We start from the raw sequence: 24,969 nt of genomic DNA, 5'->3' as shown, positions 1-24,969 counted from the left end.
GAATAATGACAGGCTGGTAAGGGTTGCCAGACTTGCCTAGCAGTTAGTAATTTTCTGTTGGTTTCGCACAGCCACTCCTAAACAAGTTACGAGTGTTTTTCTGCAGGTTCATGAAGCAGACTGTTGCACTGAGTAACATGGTGGGCTGGGAGAACGGCAGGACTTTGGGCTTCATCCTGAAGCACAGCACTGTGTCATGAGCTGCTGAGAACAAGGTGCTCTCCTGAGAATGTGCTGCTTCCAGGCTACAGGAGCTGGAACAGAATTCTTCCTTCAGAAAAGCAAAAAGCCTGTCAAACCTCTAGGTTTTAAATTCAGGATAAAATTGGTCAATGTGAAATAGACTCAGAACAGAAAGAGTAGTAGTAAGACTCAAACCCACACTTTTGACTATAATTAACTTAGTGACAAAATGAAACTCTCATTTAAACATTCACATTTAGAGCATCTGAAGTTGCAGATATCTATTTTATTGACACTGGTACAGCAGCAGCATCAGAAAATGTTTGTGTTCATAAACAAAGGGAAAATTACTTCCACAGCTGAAGAGGTACTTTGTGGAAGTTCTAGTTATCCCAGAAGAAGCTCATTTTTCAGTTCCTAACACCACCTAGAAAGGAGAGGCTTTGTTTAGTCTACACATGCCAAAATGAGTCTTTTGATCCCTAAGATCATCCATCTCAGAGCGCCATCCAGCTAGGATGTGCAAGTGGAGCCTGAGCCAATGCAAGCGTGTGTGGAACCCTTAAAACCACTGTGTGACTTGAATACATGCAGGTAACACCAAGATGGCCACCATCCACAGCTGAAGCACGAAGAAAAGATTAATTCCATTCTTTCACTGGCAAAAAGGACACATACACTGCTAAGCTTATTCCATCTTAACAACCCCAACCCACTCAGTTCATCTTTTAAAGCCCCTTCCTTCTAGAGCTGTCCTTTGCAAATGATGCCTGTAGCACTGGCAAGGCACAAACCTGCTGCTAGACTGACTTGAGCAAAGAGCACACGTGCAGTAAAGCCTTACCTTGGCAGCAGAGCCTTCTCGGGCCTTAGCTCTGAGTTTATTTACTTGGCTCTCAGCAATATTTGCCCTTTCCAGGGCCTCACCTATCTTATGCAGTGCATTTCTCAGTTTGGAGAGATCAGTATTGGCTTGTTCACCCTGAAATTGCAAAACAAAAATTTAAAACCATCTGGTAACATGCTGGGGCACAGAGCCAACTTTTAAACTGGCAGTCCTATGAACTGGGAAATAAGTGTTTGCTTCTCTTTAGTGACTCACAGCTTCCTCAGCTTGTTTCCTGTAGGATTTGATTTTCGTCTGCAGTTGATCTACCAGATCTTGTAACCTAATCATGTTTTTCTTTTGTTCTTCACACTGTGGAAAGAGAATGTGCAATTTTATGTCCTTGGGAGACAAAACATCAGAATTGCTTTCTATTTTTTCCCACCTGAAAAGTGAGCTCTTTGAAACGCCGTTCATATTTGCAGATGTTTTTCGCAGCCTCTGAGGATTTTTTATGTTCTTCTTCCAGTTCAGCTTCTAATTCTCTGATCTGGTGAATTAATCAACAATTGGCTTAAGGCCTCACACAGGGCTTGGAGAAGAAAGATGTTTCTGGTGCCGATGTTCAGTGCTGGTACCCACCCTGGCCTCCAGCTTCTGGATCTGCTTCTTCCCTCCCTTCAGTGCCAACTGCTCAGCCTCATCCAGACGGTGCTGCAGGTCCTTCACCGTCTGGTCCAGGTTCTTCTTCATCCTCTCCAGGTGGGCACTGGTGTCCTGCTCCTTCTTCAGCTCTTCTGCCATCCTGGCTGCCTTGGAAGGGAGATGACACAAGAAACTGGAAGAATGTGAAAGAACAGCACATACTGTGCACCAGCACAAGATTAACTCCTGTGTCCTGCTGACCATTCCTGCTGCCCCACTCCCTATTTGGGGTTTTCTCCATCACATGATACTGGCAAAAACATGACAGGAAATAGTAGGGAAAAGGATAGGAAACGTGCCTTACTGCACACAGAGCTGGAGTGGCAGAAAGGGAAAATTCTATGTCCCACTGTGACCACACTAACAGCTGGGTGCCAGGGGAAAACAGCCAGAGCAACAGCAGAGTCTGGGAACAGGACATGGCACAGATGAAAGACTCCAGTGCCCTGCGGCATTCACATTCTCTGGACAGAGAGACATAATTCTGTCTCTCAGGAGAAGCACAGAGAGAAGAAGAGAAAACAATCTTTATCTCTGCTCCTTTGTTTTCCCCATGTGGAATTTGGTATGGAGATTGTCTACCTGCAGTGATGGCTGGGTTGGATTCTGGTAAAGGTTTTTGGGTTCAATAACCAATTAGATCCATCTGTGTCTCAGACTCTCAGCAGGCAGTCACGAGTTTGGTAATTAGTTGATAGGTAAGTAAGATGTATATAGAATAAGATAGTCTCTCTTTCAATAGTATATTAATGTAATATAGTGTAGTTTTAATAAAGCAATCCTTCAGCCTTACGATCTGGAGCCAGATCATTTCTTCCCCATCAGGGTTGTATTTTTTACTATAGTGCTCAACACATCTGGGATGTGCTGAATCCTGTGCTTTAGTGTGTGTCCTGCTATTGCCCCAGCCTCCTGGAGGGTAGTGCCACAAAGGCAAAAAATAGTTTAAAATCATCTATGTTATTTAAGACAAACTAAGATTTATTTTACTCTCAAGTGTTGGATTCCTACACAATAAATTAAGCATTTCAGTGAAATATTAAGTGACATTATAATAAATGTTATAATTATATCATTCTAATTAATGTAGAATTCAAAAAATGTCTCTGGAGACATTCCAAACCCACCTGGACACATTCCTGTGTCACCTACTGCAGGTGACCCTTCCTGGACAGAGGGGCTGGAGTAGATAATCTCCAGAGGTCCCTTCCAATCCTAATGATTCTGAGATACTAATTTTTTTTCCCTTTTAATGAGCAAGTTGAAAAGTTTTCTATTTAAATCCCACATAATGTCTCTAAGTGTTAAGATTTTGGTTTAATCCTCTGCATCAAAAATCATTAGCAGATTGAGTCCCATGACACACCAGTCCTATTGCCTGGCTGAGCTTCACATGTCTTGCATGCGAGGATTTAGCACCAATTTTGAATGGAAATTTACAATTCTCATTTAAAAATTTGATAAATAGGGTTTTGCAAAGATAACTATTCAGACACCTTAGCCATTTTACTGGTTTCAATACTGCAGGATTTCTTTGTAGATTACGTTTTCATGCAGCACTGAATAAAGTTATTTTGTTTTAGACTGAGTAAATGTAGGTTTAGTTCTTTAAGATGGCAACAGCCCCATCTGTCAGCAGGACATGTTCCCTGTTGCTCTAATCCTCCTCTGACACAAAGCCTTTTCAACCACGCTCACAGACTGGTTCGTTTTCCAACATATGACAAGAATATTTACATTAACTCCCAGCAGCAATGCTGCTGGAAACCTTGAAAATTCAAAGTGAAAACCACAGTAACATCCTCACATCTGTCATTGCCTTCTTAGCTTTTTCTTCAGCACTTTTTGCTTCATTAGTAAAATCCTCTATCTCCGTTTGGAGTTGTGCCATATCAGTTTCAAGCTTCTTCTTTGTATTAAAAAGGCTGGTGTTCTACAAAGGAGAAAAAAAGAGGCTTTGAGTGTCTACACATAGAAATCAATGCATCAATTCATTCTTCTTCTATCAATCTCTGGACCCCAAAATACATCAGTGTTAGCAAAGCAAACTACCTGAGTGTGGAGGAGCTGAACTCTCTCACTGGCATCCAGGAGCTCCTGCTCAGCCAATTTCCTTGACCGCTCCGTCTGCTCCAGGGCTGCCCGGAGCTCCTCAACTTCAGCCTGCAGCAGGTTTGCTCTGCGCTCCACCATGGCCACCTGCTCCTTCAGGTCATCCTGTGTCCTGAGAGCATCATCCAGATGGATCTGGGTGTCCTGTAATTAAAGAGCCAGATTTGTCCTAATTAATTTCTTGAATACTGTGCTTCAAAAACAAATCGACCAGGAGGTAAAGCAAGACCTTAAGAGCTCCCTGGATGCTGTGCAGGTGTTTCTGTGTCTCTGCAGCCACACGGTTGGCATGGCTCAGCTGGATCTCCATTTCATTCAGGTCTCCCTCCATCTTCTTCTTCAGCCTCAGGGCTTCATTCCTGCTCCTGATCTCAGCATCCAAAACACCCTGCATCGTCTCCACAATCCTTTCGTGGTTCTTTTTTAGCTGGTTGAGTTCCTCATCCTTGTCAGCAACCTTTCTGCTGATTTCTGACTTTATCTGAGTCAATTCTTGGTTGACACCAAGGATTTTGGCTTCTTCATGCTCAAGAGCTGCCTTTAAAAGAAAAAAGGGAAAAGCGAAGATGAAGGTAACATTTCAGAGAATGATTATTGAGGTGGTACTCAGTGATTTCACAGAACTTCCTAAAGTTTGTGGCAATCAACCTTACACACAGCTACTGCCAGAAAAGGGAACAGAAAGCTACTCAGCATGCTCTTTATTATCTAAGTAATATTTAAACTAACTCACCTCTGCCTCCTCCAGAGCTATTCGCAGATCATTCTTTTCTATTTCAGCTTGCTTTTTGGCTTTCTCAAGGTCTCTGATCATTTTGCCATTTGCAGTAATTTGCTCTGTGAGATCAGCTGCTTCCTCTGTGAGAGAAGAATGGCATCAACCAGAGGAGCTGAACTCTATGCTTTGTTGGTGCATTCAGCACCCCTTTTGCACACATAAGTATATATACATAAATGTGCATGTGTACACAACAGTACACGTGTCTGTAAATATGTACAGATAAAACCCGACACAACCAACTCATGCAGGGCAAGTGGGGCATTGGTGTGGCTTCACAGCCCTCCTTACAGAGAGCCTAGAAAAGCCCTGCACATGTTACATCTACAGATAGGCCATCAGGGTCTAAAACTCCAGATCCTGTCATTGTGTTCAGTGGATCTGTAAAACTCACTCTCATGAGCTGCTCAGCCTCCCACAGTCACTACCTCTGCCTGGGAATGGCACCTCAGTGTCTGCAGCAGATGAAAGAGCCAGGATAATACTGATTTGCTTTATTGGCTTAATCACTTTACAAACATGCTTGACAGCTTTGGAAGGACACTGATATTCTGCATTAAGATGGAGAGCACAGGAAGGACAGAGTGCTGTCACTTGGTGCCCTGCAGCAGGCATGGGTGTGCTCGTGGAGCACACGTGGCTGTGGCTGGTCTGTGAGAGCTGATGGGAAAGCAGAGCCCAACACGTACGCTGGAGAGCGGCGTTCTCCCGCTTGATTGTTTCGAGCTGATCTAAGGTTTCTTCATAGGCATTTTTCATTTTGAAAAGCTCTGTGTTCAGCGAGTCTGCTTCTTTAGAGAGAGCTTCCCGCTCCAGCTGGCTCTCCTCATACTTCCCCTTCCATTCTGCCACGACCTGGAAGACATCATAGGGTTGGAAGACTCTGGGTTGGAAGGGACATCAAAGATCACCTAGTTCCAAATCTCCTGCCATGGGCAGGGACACCTCCCACTATCCCACGTTACTCCAAGCCCCATCCAACCTCACCTTGGGACACTTCCAGGGGTCCAGGGGCAGCCACAGCTTCTCTGGGCAGCCTGTACCTGGGTCTCCCTACCCTTACAGGGAAGAATTTCATCCTAATATCCAATTTAAACCTACTCTCTGTCAGTGTGAAGCCATTCCCCCTTGTTCTGTCACTCCAGGCCCTTGTAAACAGTTTCTCTCCATCTTTCTTGTAGCTCCCCTCAGGCACCGGAAGGCCACAATTAGGTCACCCTGAAATTTCTCTTCTCTAAGCTGAACAATCCCAATTCTCCCAGCTTTTCCTCATAGGACACGCTGTTAGGTTTCATTTCCTGCTTGTTCTGAAAATGTCATTTTATCCGTGACTATATTTTGTGCTAGATAAATAATGCAGCCTCTTAAACCAGGACAAATTCCTACTGCCATGCCCTAGTGGCTCTAGTTAGATTCACCTTGACTTCAGCACTGACTGATGTACAGAGTGTTAGCTTGGCTTTCTGGAAGGCTACACTTGAAAGATACCATTCTCATTTATGACCTTATCAAAATTCTGCTGTTTCCTGTCAAGGGCAGCTGCTGATGTGTTTGCTCTCTCTATGTCCAGTGTCAGATCCTCCACTTCCCCCTGCAGCTTAAACTTCATCTTCTCCAAGGAGGCACACTTGGAATTCAGCATGTCTGCCTGCTGCCCTGCTTCCTGGAGACGCTGAGAGAGCTTTTTCCTTAAGGCACACAAATAAAACAAGCATATGATTTAAAAAAAAATCATTGCATTATGTGTCTCATTTTAATTAAGACTATATGCAAAGCCCCAAAAATTAATTTAGGTCAGGCTGCTAAAAGGGAGGTCTATGTTCTGCCCAATATACATCTGGACAGCTCAGCTCATCTGTTCTGTACTTGGCCTCCTCGAGCTCCTCCGTGCGCTGAATCGCGTCCGTCTCGTATTTGGTTCTCCACTGGGCCACTTCGCTGTTGGCCTTGGACAGGGCTCGCTGCAGCTCCCCCTTGGCATCCTGCTCCTCCTCATATTGTTCCCGGAGCAAGTCACAGTCGTGGCGAGCGGACTGCAGGGCGTGGGCCAGGGCGTTCTTGGCCTAAAAATGACCCACAGTGTCACATATTTCTGTTAGCTGTGACCAGCAGGAGACCTCATGATTTTGCACATCTGGAATATGATCACTGCAGCCTGGGCAGAAGACAAAGGGCTAGGGCTTTGTAAGTGTTCAGGAAGTTGCCTTTACCTGTCACCAACTCTACCACTAGAAAAGACCAAAAGTGATGCTTTCACCTTGGCATATGTTGTAACTTGTCTTCCCTGTGGCTACAGAAGATAAAGAAATTTCATAGACCATGGCTTTAAAATTTAAAAACATGAAAAAATCCACCAAGTTACATCAACTTTCAGCATGCCCAAGTTATCCTTTGCAAAGAACTTACTGCACACAGTGCTTACTGTACCCATCCTTCCCCAGACTAATTTTAAAGTCTTTTTCAAATGAAATGAGACCCTGATATATTTTGAAGCTTTATCAGGTGCTCAGTAGTTTGCACTACCTTGATCTCTTCCTCCAGCTGCCTCTTGAGTTCTTCCATCTGCTGTGTAAGTGCCTGCTTACTTCTGGACAGCTGCAACCTTATGGTTTCTTTCTCTTTGAGTTGATGGCTTAGTTCACCTGAGACAAGAGAGGGCAAGATCTCAATACTCTCCAGATTAAACATCCTGAGAACAATAATAATAATAATAATAATAATAATAATAATAATCACACAACACTCTTTACCTTATCAGTTGCTTCCATTATGTACATATATCTACCATTGCACAATATATTTTAACACTTCAAAATTCTTTTGCTGTTGAATCAAAATTCACCTGATTCCCTAATTCTAATGGTATCCCTTATTACAGTTCTGATCCACTAGATACTATTTTTTTTCCTGAAGAAAAATGCTTTTTTCTTTTAAAGCCCAATTTTCATTTTGAACTAGTAGGATTTTATGCTGTCACACTGGCTGAACTGACACAAAGTGCTGTAGCAGTTTCCCATAATTGTCCTTGTGATGCAAGAGATAAAACCTAAAGATTCATTTCATAAGATTCACAGTAACTGGAAAATATTTATTCCATATCACCCTCTGTCCTGGGGGCTGAAGTATATCTCTTCCCTTTCTTGAAGAGGTGCCTACAGCTTATGCCATCATCTCTAGAATCCTCAGTACTTCTTGTAGCCCTTCAATATTGTCTTCTTCAGATTTTTCCTGAGCCATTTTACAATTTTTTTCAAATTTTCAGTTTTGTTTGAAGATTCCCCTTGAACACTATGCTCAATGACCTTACAACAAACTGGTCAGAGAATGGAGAATTCTGAGAGAATTCTCAGAATGAGAGAATCTGTTTGCTACTGAATGGAAAAAAAATATCCTCTCATCACATCTTTGTGTATGTGAGCCTTCCTTACCAGATTCTGTCTGGAGCTGGGTTTTTTGCATCACCACCTCATTCACATTCCTCTGGTGCTCCTCAAGTCTGGCTTTCATCTCACTCATCTCATCTTCCAGTGCGCGGTACCTTTTTTCCAGAATAGCCTGAAAGAGAATCAGAAAGCAGAATTGGTGTAGGTGTGTTTGTAAAGTTCCCATCAGACAGAAATATTGGTGATTCAAGGATTTAAGTTATAAAGAAACACCTTGGACTTGGTAATGGCCTCTGTGCGACCGGCCAAGTCGTCGATCTCCATCTTCAGCTCACTCTTCTCCTTCTCCAGCTTCTGCTTCACGCGTTGCAGGTTGTCGATCTGCTCGCCCAGCTCAGCTGTGCTGTCCGCGTGCTTCTTGCGCAGGGCGGCAGCCGTGGCTTCGTGCTGCAGCGTGGCCTCTTCCAGGTCACGGCGCATCTTCTGGAATTCTGCCTCGCGCTTCTTGCTGAGCTCTGTGTGGGCGGTGCTGGCTCCTCCGGCCTCTTCAAGGCTCCCACGGGTTTCCTCAAGCTCCCGAGCCAGCTCAGCACAACGCTTCTCTGCTTTTGTCCGTGTTGCTTTCTCACTCGTGGTCTCCTCTTCCAGCTCTGCAGCGCGGGCCTGGACAACGAGGGAATAGCACATCAGGAATTAAATTGGGAATGGGTCATTCAGTGCTTAGGTTGCTGCGTAATTGTCACAGTAGAACACCAAGAACTTTGTTTTGGAGACTGTAAGCAAAACAAACTTCCTTCAAATTTCATTGTTTTGGCATTGTAGGTAAAGACTTACTGACAGGAAAGGACCTATGGATCAACTCATTCTAGCCTTAGATCACAGCTTCCTGTTGTTGTATTGGGTTTGCAAGGCCAGATTTTGGTAGTGGGGGACACAGGGGTGGCTTCCATGAGAAGCTGCGGGAAGCTTCCCCTGTGTCTGACAGAGCCAATGCCAAACTGTGGACAAGCATTATTCATGGTACTACAGTTTAAAACAAGCAAACAGTAATGATGAAATAAAGATTCTTGCCTGCAATTCTCTGATCTTCTTCTGCAAATGAGTACCTGAATTTTTCTGTTCCGCAATTTTATTTTGCATCTGGTTAAAATCAAAGTCTTTCCTGTGAAGGAGATGTTATTTTATTAAAAGAAAAAATGCACAGTTAAAGCCAAATAATAAATTTTCTACTAATTTGTTTCTCATACTTCCTTAATTTTTCATCTAAATGTTGCTTATCATTCTCCAGATCTGCTATGGCTTCCTGTGCAAGTTTCAAGTCTCCCTCAAGCTTTCTCTTTGCTCGTTCAAGGTCCACACATGCTTTTCTTTCAAGTTCTAAAGATCCTTCAACCTGCAACATACACATATGGTACATGACTGATGGAACAACTGCAGAATCTGCTCCTTCTGCTTGTGTTGAACATGCTCACATGGTTCACTTGCTGCTCCAGCTTGATCCTAGCTTTGGTGAGGGTATTAACCTTGTCCTCCTCCATTTGCAGGTCATCCAGTGCCTGTTGCTGGGCTTCTTGCAGGGACTTCTTCTCCTTCACTAACTTTGCAACAGTCTCATCCAAACCTCTCACTACTTCAGTCAGATTTTTGACCTATTGTAAGGCAAAACACTTCAAGGTCACAAATAATTTTGGCCATCACATAGGCCATGAACACAGACAATGAACTTGCTGTTAGACTCCCGAAGAGACTTTGACCATTGTATGGTCACACTCTACAGTCTCTCTGCTTATATATCAACCCTTCAGAAGTCACAAAACAATGCTGAACTTTAATTTTAATGCATTTTTGCATGCTTACGGGTTGGTTTTCCTGCATAACAGAGGTGCCCAGTTTCAATACCATGCCCATAGATCTCCTTACACAGCAGCATGTAAACATTCAAGCTTTCTTAATTTTTACAGCCTATACATCAACAGAGCAACTGTTATTAAACATTGTAGAAATAAAAAGCACCTTGTTTTCAGTGGCATGCTTTTCCTTTTCAGCCTTGACCAATGTTAGCTCAAGGTCATCCATGTCTTTCTTCAGCTCAGAGCATTCATCCTCCAGTTTCCTCTTTCTGGCTGCCAGATCAGCATTCATCTCTTCATCATCTTCCAGCTTTTCCATTATCTCCTTTATTCTTGCTTCCAACTGGAATTTTTGTTTGATCAGCTGGTCGCATCTTTCTTCAGCATCAGCCAAATTTTCATTTTCCTTTTTACAGAGAACAGAAATGTGTTTCATTATCACACATTGGCACTGACACTTGCAGAAATCACCTGCTTGTTAAGTAGCTTGTTAACAGAATTTCCTTTCGGCCCTTTACTGAACAATCAAACAAAACTGATGTAATCTGAAGAGCCAAAAACTATTTAATTTACTTACAGTTTGTACTTGCAATTGTAGGTCCTTCTTCTCTTGCACCAGAGCCACCATTTTTTCTTCCAGTTTGTTCCTTGTGGCTTCTGATTTAGCCAGTTCTTCTTTTGTTCTCTCAAACTCTTCTTTCATCATGGCCAGCTCTTTCTCAGTTCCCACACTTTTTAAGAGGGGTTTTAACTTGAAGTACAGCTTCATCCAGGGCCACTGCTTGACTTTCATGAATGCACGGATGTTGTACTGGATGCAGAGGATGGACTCCCTGGAACCAAAGTGATCCATCAGCACTGGGAATAAAGCCCATCTTTGAGCAAGCAGACCTTGCAGAGGACACACACCTGTGGTCGAACATTCTTTTCAGCTCAAGTCTCCGGAGGTATCCCCTGCACAAAGCCTGGGTCCGTGTGATCATCTGTCCTAAACGTTCATCTCTCATCTCTTCCAGGACACCCAGCAAACCTGCCTTGAAGAACACCTGCAGCCAAAGAACAGACATCACTCATTGCTGGGTTTACATTTCAAGGCAATGAATGTTTTCTTATTGTATGGCAAAATTAAACATTTACCTTAGTGTGTCCAAATCTGTACTGAGTATGATCTATCTCAATGGAAGACAGCAGCTTTTCACACGCCTTCCTGCTATCAATAAACTTTCCTTCTGGAATGACACTGGCATTCAGAAGGTGGTATCTGATAAAATAAAGAGAAAAGCTTCCCCATCAGTACCATTCTAGTGGCAGGATGCCACAAGAACAGCTGTCAGTTTGAAGATTCAGAGGAAGGCTGAGTCTGACTCACACCTCCAGCCTCAAATAGCAAAGCAGTAAGAAAAGCAGCAAATAGCAGCAGGTCAGTTCAGTAGGCTCCAAGGATGTGTTACAGCCTTCACTGAGACCAAAGGCATGGACAGTCTGTTCTCTGGACCTGAGACATTCTGCTTGTCTGTGTCACAATCATTATCACTACTCTAGGGGCCCAGCTCATTGGGTTAGCTGTAAATTCAAAAAATTGTTGGATTTCAAGAGTAGGGGAACAGCTTTTCTGAACCATTTCCAGCTTCTCACATTCCTTCTGTACCATGTAACCCAGAATTAGTCTTTGGATCCAGCCATGGACTTCCTAATCCTACACTGAGAGATTATTCCATACCTATTTTCAGCACTGATACACAAATCTGCCCTCCCACATCAATGGCTGGGCCAATGCCTTCAGGTAGTAGCCAAAACACCATTTCAGCCCTCCTCAGTGCCCTGCTCTCCAGCACACCCTGCACAGAGTTGTAAGGGGAGAGTGATTGCTTTGTTCTTAGAGATCTGATCCTACATTTGCCTTTGTTCTAACACAATGAGCAGATGACCTCAGCTGGGTTGCCCTGAATTTATCTTATTTGTCTTCTTTGCAGCAGTTCCCATGATAAGATTTTTTTGGTTGTGGGGTTTTATCTAAAAATGAATCTGCTAATGCTGGAGAAATGTTAGCATGTCGAAATATTAACCCACTACAAAATGACAGGGTCATGTGAAACTATCTTGGATTTCCTGCTGGAGTCCCTTCTGTTACTGCAGTTCTATTTGCCAGTCAAACTTGGCATCTCATCAAGAAATAGTATTGGATTTAACAAAATTTCATCTGTAAAACAATTCTAGTTAGAATTATTTAAACCACACTCCTTAAAGCTCTACTAGATAGCAGTTAAATACAGGATATGCATAGACCACCCTCTGTATTTTTGCTGAACATGCTTGTGCATAATTTGAGAATTGAAGCAAAGAATATCAAAACATTCAAATTAACAGGAATGAATTAAAAATAGGTTTTGGCATACAGTATTGAGGAAGGAACCTGGGTGGGCACTGCCCACACAGACCATGCTATTAGATATGGCTTTTGCTTTCCATGTGTGTTAATATATTAAAATAGTCTTTTCCTAACAACTGTATCATGGGCTGGTTTAACAAGAGTGTTCTTTCAAATGAATTGGGCTCAATGCAAACACAAGAATGTTATCACTGACCTTTGTTTGAAATCCCCATAAGGTATCTTGTTAGGAAATCCTTTCCTGCAGATCCGAATGCCTTCCAGAACACCATTACATCGCAGCTGGTGCAGAACAAGCTTGTGATCCATCAGGCCTGTGACAGAGCAGCATGGGGACATACTGATTGCTCTAGCATTGCTCCTTCTGCCCCTTCCTGTTCTATGCTTTATGAATTACCTGGGGTCTTTGTTTCATTGGGAATGATGCAGCGCACAAAGTGAGGGTGAGTTGTTCGTAAGTTAGACATCAGCTTATTTAGATTTTCCTGTAAAACAGAGATCACTTCTAATGTGTATATCATCTCAGTTCTCAAAGTGGTTTGACTCTGTTGAACAGCAAAAATTCAGAACTTTCTCCTTACTCTCCTAATGAATATTCTACAATCCTTTGTAGGCAGCAGCAAAGTAAATGGCTACTGAAGAACTTCCCTCCTGTCTTAAAATGAAAATATGGCTGTGGAGCCAGGTGTGACAGGCTCTGCCAGGGAACACACTTACCCGAAAGACTACAGAGACAGTTTGGAAGGAAGAGGCCTTCTTCTTGGTTCCTTTCTTCTTCCCACCACCTTCAGCTGGAAAATGAGATGACAGCCAGCTGAGGAACTGCTGCAAACCCCTTTGACAGTGTTATAATTGTGCATCTAACACACAGCACACAAGCACTAACTCAACACTGATCCACGTCAACTGAGAGGTACAATAGGAAACCCCAAACTGGAAACATGATACCCCAAGTTTACCTTCATCTATGGAAGCAAAATTGGCATAAAGATGGCATAAAATTTTCACAGATGATTTCTGGTACAGCCCAATGACAGTTTCATTCAGAGGGTCCTTGTTCTTCTCCAGCCACCCAGTGATGTTGTAGTCCACTGTGCCAGCATAGTGCACCAGGGAGAAGTGAGCCTCAGCCTTGCCTTTGCCAGGTTTTGGCTTCTGGAAGCTGCTGCACTTGCCCAGGTGCTGGTCATAGAGCTTGTTCTTGAAAGAGGTGTCAGTTGCCTTGGGGAACATGCACTCCTCTTCCAGGATGGAGAAGATGCCCATGGGCTGAGTAGAAAAATGGTGTTTTCAAATATGATCAATTCAAGCTATAATAATACAGAGTGAAAGACATGCTAAAATTGAAGTACTGGAGGTGTTTTATAGAGAATTAGCCTGGGAGGAGCAGGTAAGCAAGATACTTTATGAACAGCTGGCAAGATACTTAAAAGAATTCATACGATTTTAATAAACAGTTTTGAACTACCCAGACAGTGTTGGAAAACAAGATAAGTCAGCAAAAACTGTGCAGTAACTTCTCAGAATACAGTAGTGACAAGGAAAGGAAGGAAATGAAGGAAAGGAAGGAAGGAAAGGAAGGAAAGGAAAGCATAAATGTCTTTTTAGAAGACAGGATACATTCCCAATCAGTGGATAATTAATTACTCACAAGGGTAATATTTAAAGAAACAGAGGAGGTGAAGAGACCTGAAAGTTCCCAGAGAGATTGTACTGAAGGCACTCAGAGCAAACACTCTCAAGAACCCTTTACAGATTCAATTTGTGTGACTGCACAAGATGCTTAAGAAACTCACCTTCTCAATGAGCTCAATGCAGGCAGCCAGGTCCATGCCAAAGTCAATGAACTCCCATTCAATTCCCTCCTTCTTGTACTCCTCCTGCTCCAGCACGAACATGTGGTGGTTGAAAAACTGTTGCAGTTTCTCATTGGTGAAGTTGATGCACAGCTGCTCAAAGCTGTTAAACTAATATTTGAGTAAGTGTGTTAATAGTGTTAAACTGCCTCTGATCAATTTTTTTTCCACAGGGATGTCACAGCAAGGTCAGCCAGACTGTCCCAGAAGGATTTTGATAACAGTATAAAGAATATACCATGGGTGTCCAGGCTTACAGAAAAGTTGTGCAGTGCAGCTCATGGTTACTGCAGCCTGCACTGGTTGTGTTTGGGTGGCCCTAATGTCCATAAATACGGATTCTGTGGGGAGAGAGAGAGCAGCTTCATGGCTATGCTTCTGCACTGTCTCTTCTCTTACAAAGAGAGTGATGGATCTACAAAGGCAGAAGCAGCTTCAGACAGATTTGCCCTGTTCTTGAGGAATGCACAGGGGTGAGGAGGAGGAAAGATCAGAGGAGACAAACAAAATGAAAAAAGCATTTAGAGACAGGCAGAAGTCTGAGAGTACTGCAAACCTCAAAAATCTCAAAGCCAGCAATGTCCAAGACCCCAATGAAGTGCTGTCTTGGCAGCCTCGTGTCCAGCTGCTGGTTGATGCGCATCACCATCCACAGGAAGAGTTTCTCATAGACAGACTTGGCAATGGCATTCACTGCCTGGTGCACCTGCAGGGAGATGTCACACCTGTGCCAGGGCACTGCCAGTGCACCCCCAGAACAAAGCACCCCTCACCACACCCACATACACTGCACTAGCAGGCCTTGATGGCCCCCACCATTCTCAGCTGTGACCTGCACCCACCCCTTTTCCTTAGGGAGGGGATGGTCCCTGCTGCTCCTCGATGCTCACCTGATCCACTGTTTGGCCCTTCAGGACATATTCATTTCCCACTTTCACCCGGGGATAGCACAAAGCTTTCAGCAAGTCTGCTGAGTTCAGGCCCATCAGATATGCTGCTTTGTCAGCCTCTGGAAAACAAAATAATAATTTGAAACACTTTCTTCTTAGCTTGGACATACACAGGACATTGGAACCAGCCAGAGCTCACTCTGAAACCTGCAACTTGATTGGCTTTACCCTACCCACAAATCTTGACTAACATTCTCATTTCCTTTTCTAAACAGACTTGTAGGACTGGTCCTCATGACAGAGTGGCTACAGCAGCCCCAACAGATATGGTGAAACCCAGGAGTGCACTGTGGATGGGACAACACACAGTTTTTACCATCAACCCACTTCTCCATGATGTCACCCAGGCAGAACAAGTGTGTATATGTAACCAGAAACTGGAGAACACTTACAGTGATGTGCCCCAGGCACAGAGTCCTACAGCAGAGTGATCAGGAATAAACTGGATGTAGAAAGTGCCTCTACTTGACACAGTAAGTTGAAAATCAAACCTCCTTTTTATGTTTATTACATCTCTCCTGGAAGACTCCCTGCATTTCTAGTGAAAAATGGCCTGAAAACAGTTGGAAATACTTCTCTCCCAGCCAGGAAGGTATTACCTTCTGTGCCATCAGGCTCTGCCTGCTCCTCTCGTGGTTTCTGCTTGAATTTCATGTTCCCATAGTGCAGGATTGCTCCTGTCAACTTGTAAATCCCCATTCTCTCATCAGGGCTGAAGCCCAAAGTGTCAATGGCTGCCTGCATACCAGACAAAAGCTGGTTTTAACAGTGGTGAGAGTAAAAGTGAGACTGTAAAAGTCTCTCCTTGCTAACTGTACTCACATCTGTGGCAACAAGCTCCTCCTGGTCATCGATGCTGGCCACAGAGATCTGCCCTTGGCTGATGAAGGGGTAGTCATAGGGGTTGGCTGTGACAAGGAGCATCTCTGAAAGGCAAACACAGGAGTGAGAGCCAGAGCCTGGCAGGGAAGATGGAACCATGGCTCAGCAAGGTTTCACAAGCTCTCCTTCCTCTTGCATCCCAAACTCCTGGTTTTCTATTAAGAGACCAGAAGGACAGAGTAAAGGCTTTCATCTGCCTTCCCCTGCTGAGCAGTCCTTCCAGTTTAATATGTTGTGAGCTTAGAGCTGAGCACTCAGCAGGCACAGAACACAGGCCAGCCACAGAAACAGCTTTTAAGAAAGAGGCTTTTAGATAAGGCTCATTTGTGCTTATCCTCATACATGACACACACAGAGTGGGAGGATGGGAGCAGGAACTCCACCTTGGGAAATGTTCTGTGGATAGATGGGGAGGTTGGGCAGAATGGGCTGAGGATGAGAGCAGGAGCTGGGTGTGTGGCCAAAGGGACAGGTGTGGGACATGGGTCAGGAGTGCCGTGGCAAAGGGAAGGGGGAAAAGGTCAGAGGGGCTGCTCTGGAAACAGGAAATAACCTTTGCCCATGTGATGAAAAGCTCAGATAAATGGTTTGTAGATCAGGGTACCTGCCCATCCTACATCCAGAATTGCTTACCTTGGCCCACCTAAGTTGGAATTTCCACACCATGGGGAATAGCAAGGTGTGAGGCAGAGTACATTGGCCACTCCTGCACCTCACCTGCACGCAGTTTGTGTTAGAACTTACCCAGGGAGGATAAATGGAGGTGGAGTAAAGCCCTAGTGTGACCCTGTTATGCAGAGACAAAAGTACAGCCCGGGGAACCTGGGCAGAGCTGAGGACATAAATCAGCACACGATCCCTGCTCTGCATGTGACAAAGGGCATTGTGCCACTGGAGCCTCTGTCACAGAGCTGGCACACGGAGGGAAGTGTTTCCCACACTGACTTTACTCAATGTCACCAGGTGGTGGCTGTCCTTACCAAGCAGTTCAGGCTTCTTGTTGGAGAGGATCTGGTAGAAGATATGATAACTTCTCTCAGCTTTCAGCTGGAAAGTGACTCTTGACTTTTCCAGCAAGTCTGTAAGATGAATGCACATTTTAGACATTTTTCAGGTTCTTTACATTCCAGCGAGGCTGCCAGCCCCCCTCAGTTACTCACAGGTCTCAATGTCACCAGAGGCCAGCTTTCCAGAGGTTCCAAAATGGATACGAATGAATTTACCCTGGCAAGCAGAGAAAAGATGGTGGTCAGTGCAGCAATCTCAGAGTGTTTTAGTCTCTTCAGTCTTAGTGACAGCATCATCAGATCAGTCTTATTAGATTTGATATATAAAGATAGATAAAGAAGAACACTTTACTGCAGCAATGTGAGCATGCAACAGCTGCTAACACATCAGCATTTCATAAAACAAAGAAATTGGTTGGCAGGAACATTTTTCCCAGCCAAGGGGCTTGCAGTCACAGCTAACAAGCAGGCAAAGAGCATTAGAAACACAAGAGGGCAGAGGGACAGACACAGGATGACTCACAAAGCGTGAGGAGTTGTCATTTCTCACAGTCTTGGCATTTCCAAAGGCCTCCAGAAGTGGGTTGGCACTGAGGATTTGATCCTTGAGCGTACCCTGCAGGAATAATTGAATAATTACTGAAAGGCACCATGAGCTGTGTGGCAGGAAGAAGTGGCTCCATGTGTGCAGCCATGTGCACTTCATTTCAGCTCTACATTGCTACTGCTACACCTTCTTGACTCCAGCACCCAGTGCTGGGGATAAGCAACAAATCACTCATTTTCCTCTTATTCAGAATTTCTCCAACAGTCAGAGCTCTCAGGTCTCAGCCACAGGGACAGATGGATCCATGCTAAGAATCTGGAGCCTCTGATTCTTCCTGGGCACCAGTCCTGCTTCAGTCCAGGTAACGCTACACCTTGGCAGTGGCAGTGACAGCTCTGGTGGCTTCTATTTGTTGTGGTCCTAACTGCACGTCAGCCCCTGGTCCTACTGCCTTTCAAAGAGTAGCTGAAGGTAATATTTTGAGGGATGTGTGTGTCACCAGTGCTGTCCACAAGGGGAAAACATCCTGAACTGCCCTTCCCCCTTCCTCCTCACACCTTCATCGAGGGCTCCTTTTTGGTGGCCGTGTCCCCGCTGGCGGCGATTGTCGCGTAGTACTGGATGACACGCTTGGTGTTCACCGTCTTCCCAGCCCCGGATTCTCCACTGGGGAAACAGGGCTCAGAGTGAAGAACAATCTGCCCACATCTTGTTGGAGACAAAGTCCAAAGTGGCAGATGCACTTACGTGATCAGGATAGACTGGTTTTCATGATCTGTTGAAAGGAAAAACACCTGCAGTTAGAGAAGCTGCAGGGAAAGTGCTGGTTCACAGTTACCTGTGACCTGGTGTGCATTGTGGGGAATGAAACAAAATCCCTGCAGACAAAACTGAAAAGGTGCATGGTTTACTCTCCACCTCTCTTCCCCTCCCTATACTCCACTTTTTGTCTTCTCCTCCTTTGCTCATCCTGTGCTTGTTTTTCCTTTTGTCTTTTCCATTGTTTATCTTTAATACTATTAAAATGGGACAGGATTTTATTCAAATTAAAACCATGTGTTTCCGTGACAATATTTCTACCAGCTCTGTTCTGGATCTACCTGCTGTTCCTTGAGGACACATGCAGATGTGCTGCCCAGGGACTTCCCAGATAATGTGTCCTGTCCAAGTGCAGCTGCCCTTTGCAGAGGTTCCTGTTAGGCTGTTTAGCTTAGTACTCAGACCTAAAATCATGTGCAGCACAAGAGCACAGTGCTTCAAAACTAAAGAAAATATTTCAGGAGATGGGGAATACTGTCTGGAGCTGGTTTTGCATCAGTTAGGGCTGATAATAAAAGCCAAGCAGATAATCTGCAATATTACCAGACCAAGCCCTCTGCAAGAGTTGGCAAAGGTGACCGAGCCCAGCAGTATGGAACGGCATCTGGCAGAAGCAGCGGTTCTGACACACTTTGATACTCCAAGTCTGGTCAAAACAGAGCCACTCACCAGTCAGCATGAACTGATAGGCGTTGTCAGAGATGGAGAAGATGTGTGGAGGGGCCTCCTGGCGCTTCTTGCCTCGGTAGGCCAACACCACCTCGGGGTTGTACACCGGCAGCCACTTGTAGGGGTTGACGGTGACGCAGAAGAGACCCGAGTAGGTCTGCAGGAAAAAAAATAGGGGTGTCACTGAAGTCCAGCTCCTGCAGCTGTGTTTTCTCCTTTGCCAGAAGAAGGAACTCACATAGATCATCCAGGAGCTGTAGCGGTCTTTGAGGTTGTAGAGGACGGCAGGTTCATGCAGGTGGGTCAGCATGGCCACGTCCTCAACTCTGTCAAACTTAGGTGGGTTCATGGCATACACATCATCAGGTTTGACAGCAACTGTCTATAACCCAGAAAGAAAGAGTGAGCCTTGATTCAGCAGCTCTTCATAGTCCTTCCACAACCACAGAGAAGTAATAACAGCTCTAAGGCTGCTCTAATTCACATTTTTCTTTCTGTTTAACTGTGCTAAGCAAAATATGACTGTTTCAGGGCAAACACCACAGCCAGCCAGGAAATCTACAACACGGGTACATTGAACAGGATGTCAGTGTCCTGGAATTGCTGTGACCACACAGACATGATTTCAACACATTATCACTGCTTATGAACTTTAGGTCTCTGCTGCTCATGGCTGTAAGAGCACAGACCAGTGCCAGAGAGCCGGGACACAAACAGCACAAGACTCATCAACAGCAAACCATCCTTGGGACACACTTGTTCCACTCCTGTCTGTGGCCATTCCCAATTAAAGAAAGGCTCTTTCTCTACCAAACAGCAAGGTCTGCTGGGCTCACACCGTGGAGACCATCCTGTCCCACTGCCAGAGCCCGTGGATTTGTTGTGGGGGTGGCAGATGTTCACAGCTGGCAGCAGCTTAACTCAGCCACTGCTTTCTAAACGCCTTGTAGCACCTTCTGCCAAGATGTCGGTCGTGGTTGTTCTTTGAGCTGCTGCAGTTATTCTTACAAAAGGTGTCAGGGCACAAGCTGCTAAGACATTTCAGAATTTTGGAAGATTAACACCTTGGATGCTCCTCTGGGAAGCTGTAGCCAGTGACACTGACAGTTTCACAGTCAAAGGTGACTTGCAAAGTTATCTGTCTGCTCAGTTACCAGTAAAGGAAGGAATTTATGACTGGATTTGACAGCCTTAGCTGAGAAAGTGTTAAAAGCTAAGTTAGGACTCGCAAGACTGCAATCCACCCTGGTTTAGAGCATTTCCTGATTTCTAGAGACCAAACCGAGAATAATTATCCAATGAATACTTTTATGCCACCATCTAGAGCTGTACTTTCCTGTGGAGGCTGTGCTGGTCCCAGTCAGAAGACAGGGGAGGGCAGGGCAGATTTCTTGCCTGAGCTAGCCTGGTGCTTTCTCAGTTTGTCCCCAGCAGATGCCCTGGGTCCCTAAGCAGGGCTGGGAGAAGGGCCAGAAGGAATGCACTTACTCTGCCATCCTCTGTCTCAACAGTTATCTTCCCATCCTGTGCAGCCTTGATCCTGCCCCTGGTGTACTCCACCTCGGGGTCAGCCACAAAGCAGTAGGTCTTGGCATCAAATGGCTGGTTCTGGGCTTCTGTTCTCTCCTTCTCGGATTTGCGCAGGTACGGTGCAGCCTCACCAAAAATCTCCATGCCAGCGTCTCTGCTCATGGCTCTGAAAGGCAGACCCTGCTGGTGCTCAGGGCAGAGTGGAGCTGAACATTCACCCCCAGCTGGCTGCTGCCAGCTCACCCTCCCAGCTCTCCCAGGTGTGTGCAGCGAGATCTTCAGGAAGTTATTTGCTTTTCCAAGCTGGAAGTACATAGGGAATGAAGGAGAGCTACCACCCTCTATGGCCCCAGGGAAAGGAGATCCATGTCCGAAGGAGGAGGAGGGCTCCCCTTTGGAAAAGTGGTCAGATCTGAAGGATTCATGTAGTGCTTATTAAAAGTGAAGCCCTGAAGATTATTTTTCTTCTGGTCTTTAATTTATGACTTCCCCCACTCTCTATTCACATGGAGCCTCTCCTAGTCTTCTGGTGAGCAACCACAGTGGGCAGGAATGGACACGTGCTGTGGCTTGTTAAAGGAGCTCATGGAGGGGGAAAACCAGGGACTGCCCACGGTGGGCACAGGAGAAAAGCCAGCTCATGCCAGCCTGGGCAAGCTGTTAGTTTTCATACCTCAAATCTTCACGTTAACAATCAGCCAACAGAAGCAGGAAGGAGCCAGCTGACATCTCGTGTCTCTGAAAGAGAAAGAGTCAAAGGTCAGACTTCAACTAAGCTGCAGCCTCTCCAAAGGTCCAACACCTCTCACTGCAAGTAACTGTGCCTTTTGAGGGCCAGGAAAGTTCACCAGAGACCACTCCTTCCCTGCCCAAGGAATGGCCCAGCGTGGAATCTACAGCACAATTCCCACCACAGCTACAGCCTTGTGAGGCTCCAGGCATGGAGAACAGGACCTGTGGTAGGAACCTTCTGTCCCTCTGCAGCTCAGTCACAGCATGGCCAAGAGCAAGGCCAGGACATCAGGAGCCACCAACCAGGGCTTTGTCCCTGACAGCTTTTATAGGCTCAGCTTGGTTCCCCTGGTTCAGCCCTGTCCCTATATTTGGAAGGAAGGGATCGACACTCCCGCCTGCTCACCAATTCATGCTCATTTTTTGCCATATACAGTGTGTAAAGAAAGGACCTACTCTTCTCTCCCAATTTTAGCAACTCCGAGATTTTGTAGGCTTTTCTTTGGTGGAAATTTCCTTCAGTAGGAACGTGCTCTCCTGCCAGCTACAACCACAGCCAGCACTTCACTCTCACCAGCATGTCAAACAAGTGATAGCACAGAAGGGATCTGCCTCACTGCTCCTGCTCACAGATTGCCTGGGCAGAGCTGCACAGTGGTGAAGGAACCCAAACCAGCTCTGTGTGGGGTGAAGAGCAAGGCCATGGGAAGGAAAAGAGGATGAGGATTCATGTAGGATCAGTTATGGCAATTCTTGTGGCTTACACCACTGCAAGGGTCAGGGAGGATAGGATGTGAGGCCATGAAATACAGTGTGACAAACATGGCAAATTAGAGACTACTCAGAAAGAACAACACCCAAATCTGGCCAGGGATGGACGGTTCATGAATGTCAAATCATGAATACACTCCACATGTTTAGTTTGAATACAGCTTTGGCTGCCCATGACATTCACTGCCCTTGCTGCCAAAAGGAGCTGCAGAAGCCCCATCACACCAGGGCTAAGGAGGTTCTCAGACATGTGTGACTGCAATTCCCACAGAAGGATACTGGGAAAGTGGGCTTTAAATGGAGGTCTCCCCATCCCAAAGGTGTTGTTTGGTTGGTACAGAGCAGCCAGGCAATGGCTGGCAGGGCAGCACTTGGCAGAACAGTTGGAGCCTTCGTGCACAGCTGGAGCGAGCTCCTGGTGCAGGAGAGGAAGGGTCTCCTCCATCCTGAACTCTTCTGGCTGTCCTGGTCATCTGTCACTGTTGAGGAACCCCCGTTTGCTCTCTGCCTTGCATGGACACTCACCCAAGGCTGCAGGACCAGCCTTCCCTCAGCAGAACGAAGCCAACAAGCCTTGTGTGAAGGCAGAAGCCCCCTCCTCCTCCCCAAACAGCTCCTGCCACCTCCCACAGCACCACTCCGAGCTGGGGCACCCTGGGGCACCTGCAGCTGCTGCCACAGCACAGGGGATGTCACCCCCTTCAAGAAGAGGCTGAGCCTGTTTGTGTTGGCCTGATGAGAGCAGACCCTGTGGGCTTGCTGCAGAGCCATTGGCACTAGAGTTTTGAAAAACATGTTTCATGTTGCCCTTAATTTCATTTAAGGTCACTAAAAATGGACACCACAGCCACATATCTCATGAACCATGAATTCCTAGAATCCCCCTAAGCCCGGAGGATGAGGGAAAAGCTTATTTTAGCACACATCCCTTGTGATCGGCCCTTTGAACTCAGCACATTGGGTGTGCTGGGAGCAAAAAGCTGAGGCACCCCAGGCCAGTGAGCAGGCTGGGGCTCTGTCCTGACACCAAATTGCCACTGTAATTCAGAAAGGACATTTCCTGCTCCCAGGCATGCTCAAGGCAAGAGGACTGGACCTCACCCGCACAATTATTGGGGTTGGAAAAGACCTCCAAGATCAAGTCCACTTCTGAACGATGCCCACCTTGTCAGCCAGCCCAGAGCACTGAGTGCCACATCCAGGCCTTCCTTAGATACCTCCAGGGATGGGGATTCCACCACCTCCCTGGGCAGCCAGGGTGTTTGACCATCCTTTCAGTGAAGAATTTCCTCTTGATGTCCACCCTGAGCCTGCCCTAGCCCAGCCTGAGGCTGTTCCCACTCCTCCTGTCCCTGTTCCCTGGAGCAGAGCCCGACCCACCCCGGCTGTCCCCTCCTGGCAGGAGCTGTGCAGAGCCACAGGATCCCCCCGGAGCTCCTTTTCTCCAGCCTGAGCCCCTTCCCAGCTCCCTCAGCCCCTCCTGGTGCCCCAGACTCTCTCCCAGCTCCATCCCCTTCTCTGGACACGCTCCATCCCCTCCATGCCTTTGTTGTCATGGGGACTCAGAACTGGACAGAGCACTCGAGGTGCCTCAGCAGTGCCCAGCACTGGGGTGGTCACTCTCCTGGTCCTGCTGGCCACAGCACGGCTGGTACAGACCCAGCTCTCCCTGGCCACAGCATGGCTGGTACCAACCCAGCTCTCCTTGGCCACACTGCTGGCTAGGTTCCCCAGCTGTGGAAGCAGAACAAAGAGAAGCCTCAGGCAGCAAGAGCCACTGTCCTGGTTTTCTCTTGCTGGTTCAGGTGTCCAGGTGGGAGCAGAGTGCAGGAAAACAAGTGGCACTGAGCACTGAGCCTGCAGTGTACCACTGCAGGTACATCTGCTGCTCTGTGCTGCCAGCATCACAGCACACACGGAGCTGTCCTGAGGTGAAGGTCACGAGGGTGCTGTCACCACGAGCCACATTGCCTTGCAAGGCTCTCTCATCCCATCCTGGGGCTGCCAGGGAGCTTTTATTGCTGCCCTTCATTCAGAAAAGGGCACAATCAGAGCTCAATATACCCCTGCAAATTAAAGGTGGATTTACTGGTTGGTGTCTATCTATTTTTGCACAAAGAACTTCGGGAGAACAAGAAGGTTTTGTAAGCTGCAGCTGAGTAAGTTCCCTGGCACGCTGAAGGAACCTGCTTTATTAAATTAGTAATACAGAGCTTAAAACATGGAATGAGTTGGCTCTTGCACAGAGACAGGTGCAATCATTCCTGCCCAGGTCTCCCCAGCACAAATCTTCACAGCAACATGTACAACTGATGTAGAGCTGCTAGAAGTCAGGGGCTAGACACTCCACCACCAGTATAACTTCCCTTAAAAAACATCACTTTCCAGTTGAACCAAACCAAACTTTAAAATTCTCTTCTAGCAGTCAGATAGTCAGCTTTTTGCCTTTCCTTTTAGGCCACCAAAACTAAGAGCAGTCCAGTAAATCTTGGGACTTGTCAGTTCATGTCTAAAGCAAGGATTGTGGCCATTCCCCTTGCAGCACAGACCAGCACATCTGCTTCACTGAGTACACACTCACTGCCCCAAGGCTGGGGAGCTCCTGAGCAGCCCCAGCACACACTGCTGGAGCCACAGCTCCTGGAAGCTCCAGGTGGGTACACTGCTTCAGCAGCAGGGGCTGGAAAGCCTTGGTTGCAACCAGCAACCTCAGTGCACTGGGACAGGCTGTTCCCAGCTCTGTCTGACTCCTCATCAGTCCGTGCATTGCTTGTTCCACCTGACTGAAAACTGATTTGCAGAGAGCTGGTGAAGAGCCCAACTCAATTCTCAGCCTCCAGCTCCATCCTGCAGTTCACTGAAGATCATGTGAGAGCTTCATTCGTCCCAGATCCTGGCTGTGGGCTGATGGAAGCACATCTTAGGAATGCCAGGTCGGTGCTGGGACCAGGCAAGTCTGACCAAGTGAGAGAAGGCTCAG

At 46.2% G+C, this 24,969-nt stretch overlaps 1 protein-coding gene across 1 annotated transcript; it reads right to left on the bottom strand.

The window, feature by feature from the left end:
• Window positions 1-449: 449 nt before the first annotated feature.
• Window positions 450-21,226, bottom strand: LOC110474913 (myosin-3). The gene is made up of 40 exons (XM_077787325.1): window positions 21,160-21,226; window positions 20,445-20,652; window positions 19,195-19,338; window positions 18,957-19,113; window positions 18,216-18,243; window positions 18,026-18,134; window positions 17,445-17,537; window positions 17,075-17,138; window positions 16,895-16,993; window positions 15,855-15,958; window positions 15,632-15,770; window positions 14,973-15,091; window positions 14,639-14,788; window positions 14,023-14,193; window positions 13,186-13,495; window positions 12,944-13,017; window positions 12,624-12,711; window positions 12,423-12,540; window positions 10,975-11,098; window positions 10,747-10,883; window positions 10,415-10,670; window positions 10,001-10,243; window positions 9,460-9,636; window positions 9,235-9,380; window positions 9,059-9,149; window positions 8,261-8,650; window positions 8,033-8,159; window positions 7,128-7,246; window positions 6,471-6,667; window positions 6,109-6,292; window positions 5,294-5,459; window positions 4,560-4,684; window positions 4,056-4,364; window positions 3,767-3,970; window positions 3,522-3,647; window positions 1,652-1,822; window positions 1,455-1,559; window positions 1,286-1,381; window positions 1,028-1,165; window positions 450-610 (listed from the first exon to the last, which is right to left on the bottom strand). The coding sequence occupies exons 2-40, from the start codon at window positions 20,646-20,648 to the stop codon at window positions 587-589; spliced, it is 5,826 nt and encodes a 1,941-aa protein (XP_077643451.1). The 5' UTR covers window positions 20,649-20,652; window positions 21,160-21,226; the 3' UTR covers window positions 450-586.
• Window positions 21,227-24,969: the final 3,743 nt, after the last annotated feature.

The sequence above is a fragment of the Lonchura striata genome, chromosome 19 (assembly GCF_046129695.1).
Source record: "Lonchura striata isolate bLonStr1 chromosome 19, bLonStr1.mat, whole genome shotgun sequence".
NCBI classification, from domain to species: domain Eukaryota; kingdom Metazoa; phylum Chordata; class Aves; order Passeriformes; family Estrildidae; genus Lonchura; species Lonchura striata.
This window is presented reverse-complemented; position numbering and strand designations above follow the sequence as displayed.